Source organism: Tenrec ecaudatus, chromosome 13 (assembly GCF_050624435.1).
Source record: "Tenrec ecaudatus isolate mTenEca1 chromosome 13, mTenEca1.hap1, whole genome shotgun sequence".
In the NCBI taxonomy this organism is placed as follows: domain Eukaryota; kingdom Metazoa; phylum Chordata; class Mammalia; order Afrosoricida; family Tenrecidae; genus Tenrec; species Tenrec ecaudatus.
The window spans coordinates 60,600,231-60,614,030 of record NC_134542.1 but is presented as its reverse complement, the minus strand read 5'-3'; the positions used below and the strand labels follow the sequence as shown (position 1 = coordinate 60,614,030).

The window sequence follows — 13,800 nt, the reverse complement described above, 5'->3', positions numbered from 1 at the left end:
ACCCCGTGCCCGAGGCCCACGCCCTTTGATAGTCTGTGCTGCTAACGTGGCAGCAACACACTCCTACAAAGCGCCCCCCAAAAACAAAAGCTCTAATTCTATAAAAGCTGGTTTCCCTCACACAGTATTTGTGTGTGGATCATTTTGAAGTACATGATGGTAAGTCCAAAAGGATTGCTACTCAAGAATCAGAGAAACCTTCATTAAACAAAAATATGAAAACGTGAAACTATTATTTCTTGACATGTCCTCAATCTAGGCCTATACCCTTCTGAAGGCAGTGTCTCCACCTCTCCAACCCGGTGGTACTGTGGGTTAGGTCCTGGGCTGCTAAGTGTAAGATCAATGGTTCAAACCCACAGCTCCTCCAGGGGAGAAAGCTTAACCATTGGCTCCTGTAAAGAGGTACCGCTCTGAAACCCACAGCACTGACTGCTGGCAGGGATGTGGTGTTTGCTTTGAAGCCTTCCCCGACGAATCCTGGGCTCTTTCTCTTCCACCCTTCCAACTGGCAGTTGGGGCATCCGTGAGAGACTCAAATTGCATTTCTTTTCTATGTCCTTTGAGTTTGGGGAACAAAGTCAAGGCTGGCAGGGTGGGCAAGGCCAGGAATGTCGGGTACGTGGGCTAAGGTTTCCCAGTGAAATTCTCCGAGGCCAGCCATTACAGCCCTTTCTGTGTCTGATGGGGTAACACTCCTTTGTGCAACTTTCCTCGTCTTTGCCTGCGGAAATGCCACTTTCAATTTGTATAAGATGTGCTCATAAGAAGCCCCCAAGATCATCCATCATGCATCCTTCAAGAAAATTGATCGAGCATCTCAAAGCACAGTTGTGCCATCCTTTGAACTGACCTCTCTGCCTCGAATTGTCCTGGCCCAGCAGAGCCCCCTCGAGAGCCACTGCTGGGATGGGGCAGTGTTTTCTAAGGCAGCCCCACGAGACGGACAAGTTGATCACCGAGCCAACTCATCTATCTGCAGCCGTCACTCCCACAGAGACATGTTTCAACAGGTTTTGTTTGGATTAAGCCTGTGCATTCATGCACCAGAGTCCCAGTGGCAGTACTTTTAGACTCGCCCTCATGGAGTTACTAGAGCCGTCAGTAGAAGCCCTGGGGGGGAGGGGGTGCAGTGGTTAAGTACTAGGCTGCTCACTGAAAGGCTGGCAGTTCCAACCTATGGCAATCTGTCCCTTAATGGTTACAGTCTAGAAATCCCTACGGGGCAGTTCGACTCAGTCGCATGGAGTCACTATATGTTGAAAATCAACTGGCTGGCACCTAACCCCGTCCACCAGATGGATTTACTGTAACAGTCTGATGCTTGTTTTTTAGTTAGAATGATGGGCAGTATTCATCCAAGAGAAAGAAGACAATGATCATAAGCTTTGTCTACTCTCCTGTGGGCTTTTCTTGTGAGCCCCAGCTAATGACGACACCTAACAACACAGCCATGAAGAGGGTCATTGAAGTCATAATTCACCACCGGAATTACAAACAAACTCAACTTTACTCCGTTCCCATAGCCATCAACTCTATCAGAAAAATGAAAGAAAGATCGCTTACTGGTGATTCGATGTCCTCAAGGAGTAAGACCGAGCAGCGCTCACATTTCAGCAGAGTCTGGGCCCGATGCATTATTTTCTTGACGATCTTCTCCAGGTCAGTCTGTTCTTCGAAGAGGTCATTAACCACCTCGAGTAAAGCCTAGAGAACATGAAGTGGACCTCGTTAGGTGGATACAAAGCTGTGGGGGGGGGGGAGGGGGCTGGATTTGGGGGGCTGGTTGGTTGGTTTGCGTTCTTTTTCTTCTGTGCCACTAAGGTCCCATCGGTCCATGCAGCAGGGATCATCTATCCATTGGCTATAAGCTGCTTCCCTTGCATGTGCCCATGAAGCTCAAATACTTTAGGAAGCACAAATGGCTTGTCTCCCTCCGAAGCACATTTATTTCAGAAAATTACAAAGCAGTTCTTCCTCACCATCAGGAAGAAATATCTTTGTGTTCAAATTTAAGACTTGTTTTCACTCACATACATCTCCCACAGAACAGAAGTGAATGCTAATTAAGGTTCAGGGCCTTCAAAAATATGTATATAAAGCTTCCATTAAACCCTCTGTAGAGGAAGAAGAGGTACTGCTTCATTCCAATCAGTCTAGGAGAACATCTAAACACCATTATATATCTCAGGAAGGAAACCAATATTAACATCCATTCACACAACAAAATGAAAGGTGCATGATTTTTTTTTAAAGGCAAACTTAAATTCTAACTTGAAATCTGTGTGTGCATTCAAAAATCCAATGGTAAAAGTCTATCATTTGGTCTAACTAAGTCAATTTGTAATTTTTGCATGAAATAATATTTGTTTGGAATTTTTATGACATGCATGTTTCCAGAGAATTGAGAAAACTGGGCCATGGAGAGGTGCTAGTTATTAAGCTTCTATCAGAATACAATCAGAAAACTACTCTGGCATCAGGTCAGATGGTACTTTATTTCATAGATGTTATTAAGTTTACCTCTCACAAGATGATCTCATGAATTTTCACATGCACACCTACTTAGGTACTAGAAAAACCAAACCAAACTAACTTCCATCAAGTCAGTTCTGACTTAGAGTAACCCCATTGACAGAATAGAAGTCCCCTGTTGCCTTCTGAGGCTGCACATCTTTGTGGGCAGAGAGTCTTGTCTTTCTCCCGGTTTCCAGGGCTGACTTCGTGGGGAACAACCCACGGTGCTTCCAGGGCTGATCGTGCTACACGCTATCCCCGGGACTTGACTCATTTTCAATATTTGTAACTAATTTAATTTGTCCAGGAACCATTATTAACCATGAAATTCCTTCTCTGCGTCTATTTGAGAACGAAGGCATTTGAATATGTTAAGGAATCCATGAAGGAAGCCTAGTTCACAGTTCAATTGAAAAAAAAAAGACCGAATGTCCTGGGTCGTGCTGTTTCTAGAGAAAGATTCTGAGCGTGGATGCAAGGTCGTGGATTGCTCTATGAACCCCCAAATTCTGAGTGTGTCTTGACTGTGTGGCATTTGAGAGGGGGATCATTGTCAGAGGGCCATGCTCCATAATGTCATGTTCAAATATAACATTACAAATGAAGCAGTTGTCTGAATAATTACAAACAACAATTTCTGTTAAGGGAAAAAACATCCCTTAATTACCCAGGTTTTTTCTGCAGATTGGTCATACTGTACAATGGGTCATACTGAACAATTATTTAACTTTTCAATTTGTTGTGACTCCAGAAACAGAGTCTCTGGGATTTATAAACAAGAACATTTGTCTCAGAGGGAAAACTCATTGTGTCTTGCTTCTTGCACTGACAAATCCCATTATAGTAATTTGATTGTTTCTAATTAAAAAATTGCTGCTTTACTAACAAGTGATGAAAGTTTTGCAAATAACAATGCAAGAGCTCCAACACACTGGTATCACTTGGCAGAGTTGAACAGTTTTCTTGCTTCTTGAAAAAGTTCTTTTACTTGACTTTCAGAACACAAACAGATATTGTGAATCATTCTTCGTTTTGTGATCTAATAGAAGCAGCCAATCAGTAGAAAGGGGAGTTTACTTGGGAGTATGGCCTACTTTGAATATATCTAGATTTTCTGATACAGCTAACATTTTTTTGATCCTGCATCAACTCATCATCCTTTGACTTCTGGCCAGCAACCTGCTGTCTGACTTGCCAATTTGGGGGTTTCTAGTCCCTATAATCAAGTGAGTCAGGATGAACCTCCAGTCTGATATATGACTCATAAATTTATGACTTGCCAGACAATACAGCTCCATGAGATATTTCCTTGATTTATATACAGACACCACATTAATTTTGTGCATGTAGAGGACCTAGTCTAAGATAGCACCAATGCCATTATTAAAACTGATTGTTAGTTTATATTCTTGATAGTCATGCCCATATCATGCACTTTTTCCCATATTACATCTCAATAGTCCTATTTTTCCTTAACTGATACTATGAATAATTGGTTTAGCTCTTGAGGTGGATACTGCAAAAAAATCTGGAATCTTATACTCCTCATTGTTTTATTATTATGATAAAATGCTGTTTTCTTTAGTTCGATTCATTTTATTAAATCATGGAATTTTATCCTTCAGTTTATTTGACCCAGCACATCAAATCATAGGCTCTCACCAATGATCGTGTTCCTAAATCACCTTTTTTTTGTCTCCCTGGCTATGTTTCCTTTTGACCTTTACTAGTCAGCCTTCACTGGGAACAGTTCCTCCATGGTGTCCTTGTCTAGTAAGATCTACTCACCCTGAAGACAAGGCTTGATACATCAGTAAGGTTAAGAAAATAACCTAATGAAGTTCCTTAAGAAAACAGTCATAGTCTTAGCAGAAGAAGCCTACTCTATTGTAGGTGATCAACACCTCCTCGCAGAGGCTTGATCAAAAGGGGGAAATGTGCTAAATGGAAACGTTTCTAACTGGAGACACTCACATCAGACTAAGTGTGATGGGGCCCCTATGCAGCCTCAAAAGAGGAAAGGTCTAGGTATAAACCCTTTAGGAAGAGTGTCAAGATGTCAATGACTCTTCTTTGGAGGAAGGTGTTCATAAGTAAACAAACCAGTCAGGGTGTGAACAATTTAGGAAAAATGTATAAATAATTTGCCCCTGAAACTGACTGCAATCATGGATATCTGACTACAATTCTATAATCAATTATAACTTAACAGATTGGTGTCTCACACGGAAGTGGTAACTTATTCCTCCCTAACCGAGTAGCTGGCCTTTACATTTCAAAGGACTTCCAGCTGATCCTATTTGTAATCAATCATTAAACTGTCCTTTGATTTTTTTTTGTATAAAGACCCTTCTCTGCATTCCATGGTGGAACACTTTTCACCTTTCCCTAGCTACAGCTTCCATTCCTCATGAAACTCTTTGTCTTTCAGTGCTAAGAGAGTATGAGCACACATATTTGATTTTTGGAGCACACCTATTTTATAAAGGAAATGAATTGTAAAAGATCCCTGTTATATTATAATTCCAAAGCCATGAATGAGTAAGAATATATCTGCTGCCTTAGAGTATAGATTTTAAATTAATTACCATTTAAAAAGAAACTAGACCTCCTCCAAATAACTATAAAAAATTGTATCTATTTCCATTTGGGCATATTGAGTAAAGTATCATCAAACAGACTAGGATTACACTTGCACAATTGAAAAAAAATCCTGAACAATTCCAAGAACATCTGCTGTTTTTAAAAGTCATAATGACTCAAGGAAACCAGAAGGACAGAGTTTTGAGAATTGTTAGTGATGTTTCTTTCCACTCACCCTGCTTCTTTCATATTCTTTTCTTGAGGCAGCAAAGAGTTGAGCATTAGATATGGCGATTCCACAAAAAGGAAGGTACATCTGCATAACCTGGAGCAAAGAGATTTTCAAACCTTAAAATATTGTTGAATCAAAGTCCACAGTTCCTGCATATTCTTGATTGTAATAATTCCCACCCTAGGGCTTGAGTCTAGAGTCAATAATATCTCAACAACTTCAGAAAGGATTTTCCAGAGTTACCTATGATACACTCTGATTCAAGCTTTTTTTCTGGAGACAAGTCTCTCCCAATGACAAAAAGTAAAGTAACAAACTATGAAAGCTGTGATACAAGAAGAGGGGTCAAATAATCTTATTTTCCCTTTCTGTTGTCTTAAACATGTAGGCAACACAACAATGGCCAATTTACCATTTTTCACATACATATTTAGGCAAGATAAGTTACATCAGTCATGTTGTTCACCAATCACCAATACACATGGCTGCATTTTTCATTTGTATAAATAAAAAATGCAATGGTTTTTAAATAGTAGGTCTCCTCCCTCCCTATCTTGGTAACACTATTACACCCTGATCTCCACATAGTTCCTATTGCACTCATATTAGTGAGATCATACAATACTTATCCTCTTTTCATTGACTTATGTCACTCAGTCTCATGTTGTCAAAGTTCATCCATGTTGTATTTCCTTCTTCAATAAATGGATAATAAAGAAGTGAATGAATTTAAGGCTAGTACCCAGATGCATATCTGAGGTAAGCAAGATATAAATAAATTCCTTTGTACGTAAATATGTTTAGCAGGCAATCTCACCAGGAACCTAGAACTCTGTTAGCTACGAGATTTAAACCTATCTGGTGTGCTAGGTTCAGTGGGAGCTGCAGTGTCAGGGTTGTTAGTATTCTGAAAAAAAAGTACGTCTTCTGCTCGGTTGATATAACTGAACATGAATCAAAACTGATGGGATGATCCTAAGCAAGCCCCTTTGAAGAAAGTCTTTCAATAGATAACTCCTATGGGAAGAAAGGTATAAAGGGCTTAACAAAACTTTTTTCAGTATTTTCATATTTTCAGTAACTGCCCTGATATCCCACGCAAATACATCTTCAGAATCTCTGATTCCAGTAAAATAGAATGATCCATGTAAAACAGAAAAAAATATTTTCCTAAACTCCTTACAACATAGGAGAAAGAAAGCGACATTGCTCCAGAACTCTGAAGCAGAAGGAAATGGTGGCATGTTTCATATCACAATCTACATCTCCAGCCCCCACCCCACCCCTTATGAATTGGTTCCACTTAGCTGTGGTGGCACTGGCTGGTAAGCATTGGACTGCTGACCACAAGGCTGGCACAAGGTTCACACCTGTGGTAGTTACATAATCTGTTGTCAATTTGAGACTTGAGAGGAAAGGGGTGGCGGTTAGCCTGTCAATATGGTCGCAGCCTGATGACCTCATTTAGAGGAGCTAAGGAGATAAATAGCTCGCTGGAGGCGGGACACAGGCTCTCTCCCTGTGAGACATTTGTGAAGAGAAGCCACCTGAAGCTACCAGAGCCCTGGAAGCTGGAGGTGCCACATGGAGATCCCTGCCAGTGTTGAGATGCTCACAATGCCACTGGATCCACAAGACTTCCCACCCACTGGCCTGGGATCTTTCTGCATTCGGTATCATTGCATGTGTTTCATGAGTCTGAAGAGGATTTTATAGATTGGTATCGGACATATGGGCAAATATCAGAATTATGGACTTGATCTGGACTGGGTTGGGATATTTTCTCAATATTCAGTTGCTCTTGTGTTTACACATGATTGTCTTTCCTATACACATGCGTGTCTACGTTTGGTTTCTCTAGTCCACCCGGACTAACACAAAACCCACTGGCAGCTCCACTGAAGAAAGGTGAGACTATCGCCCCTCAAGACTGACAGCCTCGGAAACCCCACATAGAGTCGCTGTGCGGCAGATGAGTCTGGTTTGGCTTTAGGGATGAAGCAACTCCCTGCAAAGGCAAAACAGGGCAGTGTCCTCGGGGCCCAGCAGAGGGCAGTGCAGTGCCCTCCGCACGTGAGAGTCTCCCTGCTGCAGAGCACGTGTGAGCTCCTCCCAGGACATGCAGACGCAAGGACCTGGGAGGGGGGTGATTGCTGGGTGTTTGACTTGGACAAACGATGAAGGACAAGGCATGTTCCCAGTCATTGCATAAAAGAAGGATCATTCACATTCCTTATCATTTCTTTATTTTTAAAATCTTTCTTTGGCTACTTGGGTGTGCTTCACTCTGACCTAGGGTCCCTGAAAACTCTTCTGAATGCTTTAGAAGCTAAATGAGGGCCTCTTAAAGAAGGGAGGTGAGCACAGAGATCACGATTGAGAAAAGGTACAGGAATCAATTGAGTCCATTTTTATAAATATGTTCAGGATTAAGGCCTTCACGGAATTGATTTTTTTCTTTTTATAAATCATTTTATTGGGGGCTCATACAACTCTTATCACAATCCATGCATACATCAATTGTATAAAGCACATTTGTACATTCGTTACCCTCACACTGAATTAATTTAAAGTAAATTAATATCTCACAGGACCTACTGTGTGCCAGATGCTCTCCCTTTGCTTCCTCACTGGGGTCCCCCAGCAGCTCCCCAGGGAAGAGCAGTATACACAATTCAGAGAGGAGGAAACTAGGAACTCGCCCAAGCCCACACAGGAATCCAGGTCACCTAATTCCGCAGCATGTTGCCTTCCAGAGCTCTGTGTTCTGTTGTCCACCTTCTCTTCCCTGTGCTCACTCTTCCACCTCATGCCCCAGGAGGCTGTTGACAAACCAGTATGAAGCTGTTGATGGAAAGCTGCCCGAGAGGCTGCTCGCATGTCTCTGCTTTCAGTCAGATGGAACACTTCCTGTCAACATCATCTACACATGCACAAAGCATTTCCTTTCTGTATGGATTTTAGTCCTCCATAGAAATAGTGATTATGGTGGAGGTAGAGAAAAGGAGGAAACAGAGGGGATCTGGGTTACATATTTTAACTCTCCACCATTTTTCCATTTTCACGTTATTATTATTTTTTTTATTTGGCAAGGTCCAAGTTTAAAGTGGTTTATAGGTCAAGCAAGTAGGAAGAAGGGGGTTTTCCAAAAAGCATGTGAAATATTTTCTAACAGATCATATTAGAAAATATTAATGCTGATATTTCTTGAGCTTCCGGCACTGTGTATAATTACAAGCATGTTTGAATTTTAAATGAGATGCTCTTTGTCCTGTTTGTGCCTTTTCTATGTGAAATTCAACAAGTCACTTAACCTTTCTGAACCTACTTCCTTATCTGCAAAATGTCAACTTCCTTTAAGGCTAACATTTAGTGATTCAAGTAATTAGCAACATCAGGGGACACACCATTCTATTCCCTAATGTAAACAAAGAATTCAGCGCATGTCCTGAATTCTTAGTCAAGAAACAATGACATGTGAGAACTAACAAGGAAGAAGCCCCTGATATCTGTCAGTTTGTGACTAAGCTCTTCACACATGCCCTACCACTTGGTCCTCACCAATACATGTACTAATGCAATCAACATCATTCTTCAGCGCAGGACAATCACCCGAGGCTGTCGGGCAATCACTCTCTGAGTCTTCTGTGTGGCTGCATGTCTTGCAGAAGCCCTGGCTCCTCGCTTCTCGAGGTTGTTTACAGCGAACAGTTTCAGAAGGTAGAAATAATGCCTTCGCTCTAGGCAATGGGCAAAATGGTGTATTATCCGCACCATTGAGATACGATCATGACCTGGAGCAGAAGTCAGGCAGGATTGCTTTGAAATGTTTGAATTCCTGGCACGAAGGCTGCTCCCTTGGATCTGCAGGCGTCATCTGTCCCTCTCTGCATCGCCTGATAGGAACTGAGGCTCAGGGCCCGGTCCAGACGCTGACATTCTGAGGACGACGACTTCCGTGAATGATAAGGGGTCCTTTTTCTCTGATCCATGGTCTTGTGTTTTTTGTCAGTATCCGTAAAACTGTGGCAGGCTAATTAATTAGCTGACAAAATAAATCTCAGCCCCTTCAGAGTTATTAAAAAGGTCATTGAGCCAATAATGGTCAATGTGGATTCTAAACCCAAGGAGTTTGTGTTTGGACTAAACTGCAGCAGGTCAGGGCCCTGCACCTGCTTCCCTGCACATCCCGGAGGTCAGCAGCAGCCGGCGCCAGATAAGATAACTGGTGAAACCAGATGTTCCGGGTTTGAAGAAAGCAGTTCTCAGAGTGTCCAGATGCCATATGCTAATTGCCATAAATTCCATACATTCCTCACCACCCCTTTAAAAACCCGCACCCCCGTGTTGCTGAGAAAGACTTCCCGGACATGTTGGCCTAGGTCAGGGAACCTGTCCGGGAGATCCTCATAATAAAGCTATTTCTGTCTCCGCTCTCCCTTGTCCTGTCAAGTTATGTCTGTCTGTCTCCCTGTGCCTCAGTTTCACCTTTACAGGTTGACCTCAGAATTCACCTTCTTAATTTCTGCATGTTCTTCTGTCCCAAGGTAAATATACCCACTCCTCACTTATCAACATGGTTAGGTTTCAAAGACCAGGCCATCATGCAAAAATCGGTGTTATGCAAAATTGGAAGATGATCACATCAGATTGCAAAATGTAAGATGTCTACATTATATAACTGCTTGGTTATATCATCGCGTACCTACCAACACATGGGGCAACGTGGACCAGCCATACTGACACAGAACCTCAACCCTCACAGCCAGCGTTCCTCTGGCCTTGACCCTACTGCGAAACACATGGCATCAAGGGGCAAGAGTTGGATGATAGGTTATTTACTGCTGCCATAGATACAAAAGGTCAGGTAACAAAATACTTGAAACGTGAAGAGTAGGAGATGGTCCAGTTAACTTCAACACCTACGGCAGACTGTTGGGTTGGAACAATTTCCTTTCCAAGTATGTGCTGTCCAAAGAGAAGTAACCACAACTGCAGAAGCACAAAGAAGTCTAGTGTCACGCACATAGGCTGGGTTCTATGGACAAGGGACCTTCAGTGGTAAGCTGGCTCTTGATTTAAGAAAACAAGTCACAGGCTACTCTCGCGGGTGTCAGAGTGCAGTTATGAAGACCAGGGAGTAGCAGTGGTCACGCCAGCAAGAAGGTGCCTTTTGGAGTCTGTGAGCGATCACAGACCTGAGACTCCAGGCGGGGCTCCTGTGAGCAGCTGCACAGCTCGGTGGGGCAGGGAGGAGTGGTGGGGAAAACTTCTTTTAGAAGATTTTGACCCAATCCAGGCATTGTCTACAATATTGATTTTTCATATGTTTTGGGATATACTTCTTCTTAAAATATTCTTAAATGTGTCTGTTTTAAAAGCAAACTTTATGCGTTAATCATTTCTTTTAGAGGACCTAATACCAGACTCTAACTAGTCCCTAGGAGTTAGAGATGAAAGATGTCCCAAATGTCCAACTCTTCCAAGACACTGTTCTCCCCCTCCCCCACTCCCCAAGATGCTGTTCTCCCCTCCCCCGACTCTCCAAGACGCTGTTCTCCCCCTCCCCCCTGACTCCCCAAGACGCTGTTCTCCCCCTCCCCCGACCCCTCCACCACCCCTGAGTATATTCCCTCATGTTGTATGTTCTGCAATTTACTGCACCGTCCCCCAGAAACTTGGGACACTTTAAGAAAACATCTCACGTGGTTGTGGGAGCTGCTCAGACCCAAACCTGAAGGTCAGGCAGATGAGGCAAAGGCAGGGTCCAGAGCCAGAAACCTGAAGTTGCAACAGGTTTTCTTACTTCAGCTAAAGCTCAGTCAGGAAATAGAGGTGGGGCTTTGATGGAAGGGTGGGTGGGATTTGTCTCTTAATTGACCCTGGTCCCAAGGAAAACAAAAGATGATGTTTTAAGTCACACCCCCTAGTAAAGTGTCTTAAAGAGTCTTCTAAGGCAACAACGGGTGTGACTTGGGTCAAAAGTCAGGTCTCAATGTCCCCCTAATTGTGTCTACCTAAAAATAATTGAGCACATGAAATCGATGAAGCCTGAACCTAGGAAAATTGGAAGTCATCAAAAATGAAATGCATAAAGAACGATATCCTAGGCATTCAAAAAACCTCCAATTCACTGCCTTAGAGTCAGCTTTGACTCACGGCTAACCTTTGGGGCAGAATAGAACTGCTTCTGTGGATTTCTGAGGCTCTAAATGTGTTACAGGAGAAGAAAGCTTCACCTTGCTCCCACAGAGCAACTGGTGGTTTTGAACCGCTGACCTTATCTTTAGCCATCCAACCACATAAACCACTAAGGCACTAGGGATCCTTCCTAGGCATTGGTGGGCAGAAACGGATGGGTATTGGGCATTTTGAGTCAGATATTCATATGTTTTACTATGCTGGAGTAACAAATTCAAAAGGAATCATGTAGATAAGATGATATGGGAGCAAGAACCAGTGGTGCTGAAGGAAGAAGTACAAGCTGCCCTGGAAGCATCAGCCCACAACAAAGCGCAGAAGTTGATGGAATACCAATTGAAATGTTCCAACTATTGATGAAGCACAGGAATAATTCTCTCATCTCTTCTAAGAAATTTAGTAGACAGCTATGTGGCCAGCTGACTGGGAGAGATTCATATTCGTACCTATTCCAGAGAAGAGTGACCCAACAGAATGCTCAAACTTTAGAACAATTATCATTGATATCCCATGCAAGTACAATTGTGCTGAAGGTCATTCAATGCGATGGCAGCAGTACCTTGACAGGGAGATGCCAGAAAGTCTGGCCAGATTCAGAAGAGGAAGTAGACCAAGGAATATCACTGCTGATATCAGATGGATCTGGGCTGAAAGCAGAGAATACCAGGGAGCTGTTCACGTGTGTTGTATTGACTATGCACAAGCATTCGACTGTGTGGACCAGAACAAACAACGGATGGACTTGAGACGAATGGGGTTCCAGAACACCTCAGTGTGCTCACATAGAACCTGTACACAGATCAAGAGGCCGATGGGTGATGAGAACAAAGGAAAACAGCATAGTTTAACATCAATAAAGATGTATGTCGTAGCCTCTCACCATACTTATTCAATCTGTATGCTGAGCAAGTAACCATAGAAGCTGGATGGTATGAAGAAGAATGTGGTGTCAGGGTTGGAAGGAGGTCAGAAACAACCAGCATAGTGTAGATGGCATAACTTTTCCTGGTGAAAGTGAGGAGGACTTGACGCAGTTGCAGATGAAGAGCAAGGATCTCAGCCTTCGATATGTATGAGAATTCAAGGTAAAGCTCAAATCCTCACCATGGGATGAACAGACATTATCTAACCTGACATTCTGAGTGGCAAGAGACTCGTGTTCTTGAGTCCTCTCCCGTGTTAAGTCAATGGATCTACAGGAAGGATTCAAACAGAAGTATGCAGCCCTGGCAAATGCCAACCTTGAAAGGTCCGCAGCAGCTCAGTGTTAACAAGTTGCCTGCTTGCTTTTCCATGTCAGGCACTGTGTTAGCAACGAGGTATGAACAATCAATGACACGATACCATCACCGCCCTCTGTCACTTACGTTCATCATCAGTAGCTCGATTACCTCCTATGGTTTCACGGAAAATACAGAGTAAGACTGAAGAAGAATCATTGCGTTTAAATTCCGGTGCTGGTGAAGATTACTGAAAGAACTCGGGACTGCCAAGAAAACAAGCAAATCTGTCTTCGAAGTACAGTCAGGATGCTCCCGAGAGGCAGAGACCAGTCCCTGGAAAGAATATCATGCTTGGTAAAGTGGAGGGGGCAGCAAAACAAGAGGAATTCCCTCAGCAAGATGGATTGACACAGTGGCTGCAACAATGGGCTCCAACAAGGATACTTGTGAGCATGGCGCAGGACAGAGCAGGTTTGTGTTCAGTTGTACTGAGGGTCACTAAGAGTGAGAACCTTCCTCGTGCCGCGGCCCTTTCATACAGTTCGTCATGTGGTGGTGACCCTCCCCCCCAACCATAACATGATTTTCGTTGCTACTTCATCACTGTCATTTTGCTACTGTTATGAATCGGGCGACCCCTGTGAAAGGGTCGTTCGACTCCCAAAGGGGTCACGACGCACAGGTTGAGAAGCGCTGACCTAGACAATCCCATCCTACAACAACCAACCATTTGGCATTGGGGTTGGCAGGATGCATCGCTAAGTCTATCCACTCGATCCCCAGCTAAATTGGGTTGTGATTCTTTGAAATAACTTCCTCAAACACCCACTGTATTTTACTATGTCCCCAGTATCTGAGTCACTTGGGATTCTTCATCTTCATGATCGCCAACCTCTTATTGCTTCCAAAACTCTATTGTCCATTTTTGACTTGCTACATTTAATTTATTCTTTTGGTTACATCTATTTTTGTTGCCATCCTCAGCCGTAGAGTCCATTCTGATCCATAGTGACGCTACAGGACAGAGTAAACTCCCCCAGAGGG

General features: G+C 43.1%; 1 protein-coding gene across 1 annotated transcript in view; it reads right to left on the bottom strand.

Moving 5' to 3' along the window:
• PDE11A (phosphodiesterase 11A) overlaps positions 1–13,800 on the bottom strand; it is a 425,526-nt gene that overhangs the window by 271,747 nt on the left and 139,979 nt on the right. Inside the window, exons 3-4 of the mRNA XM_075529079.1 lie at positions 5,336–5,425; positions 1,567–1,707 (exon numbers count right to left, since the gene is read on the bottom strand). Coding sequence (XP_075385194.1) covers positions 1,567–1,707; positions 5,336–5,425 — 231 coding nt within the window. The remainder of the gene's footprint in view (positions 1–1,566; positions 1,708–5,335; positions 5,426–13,800) is intronic.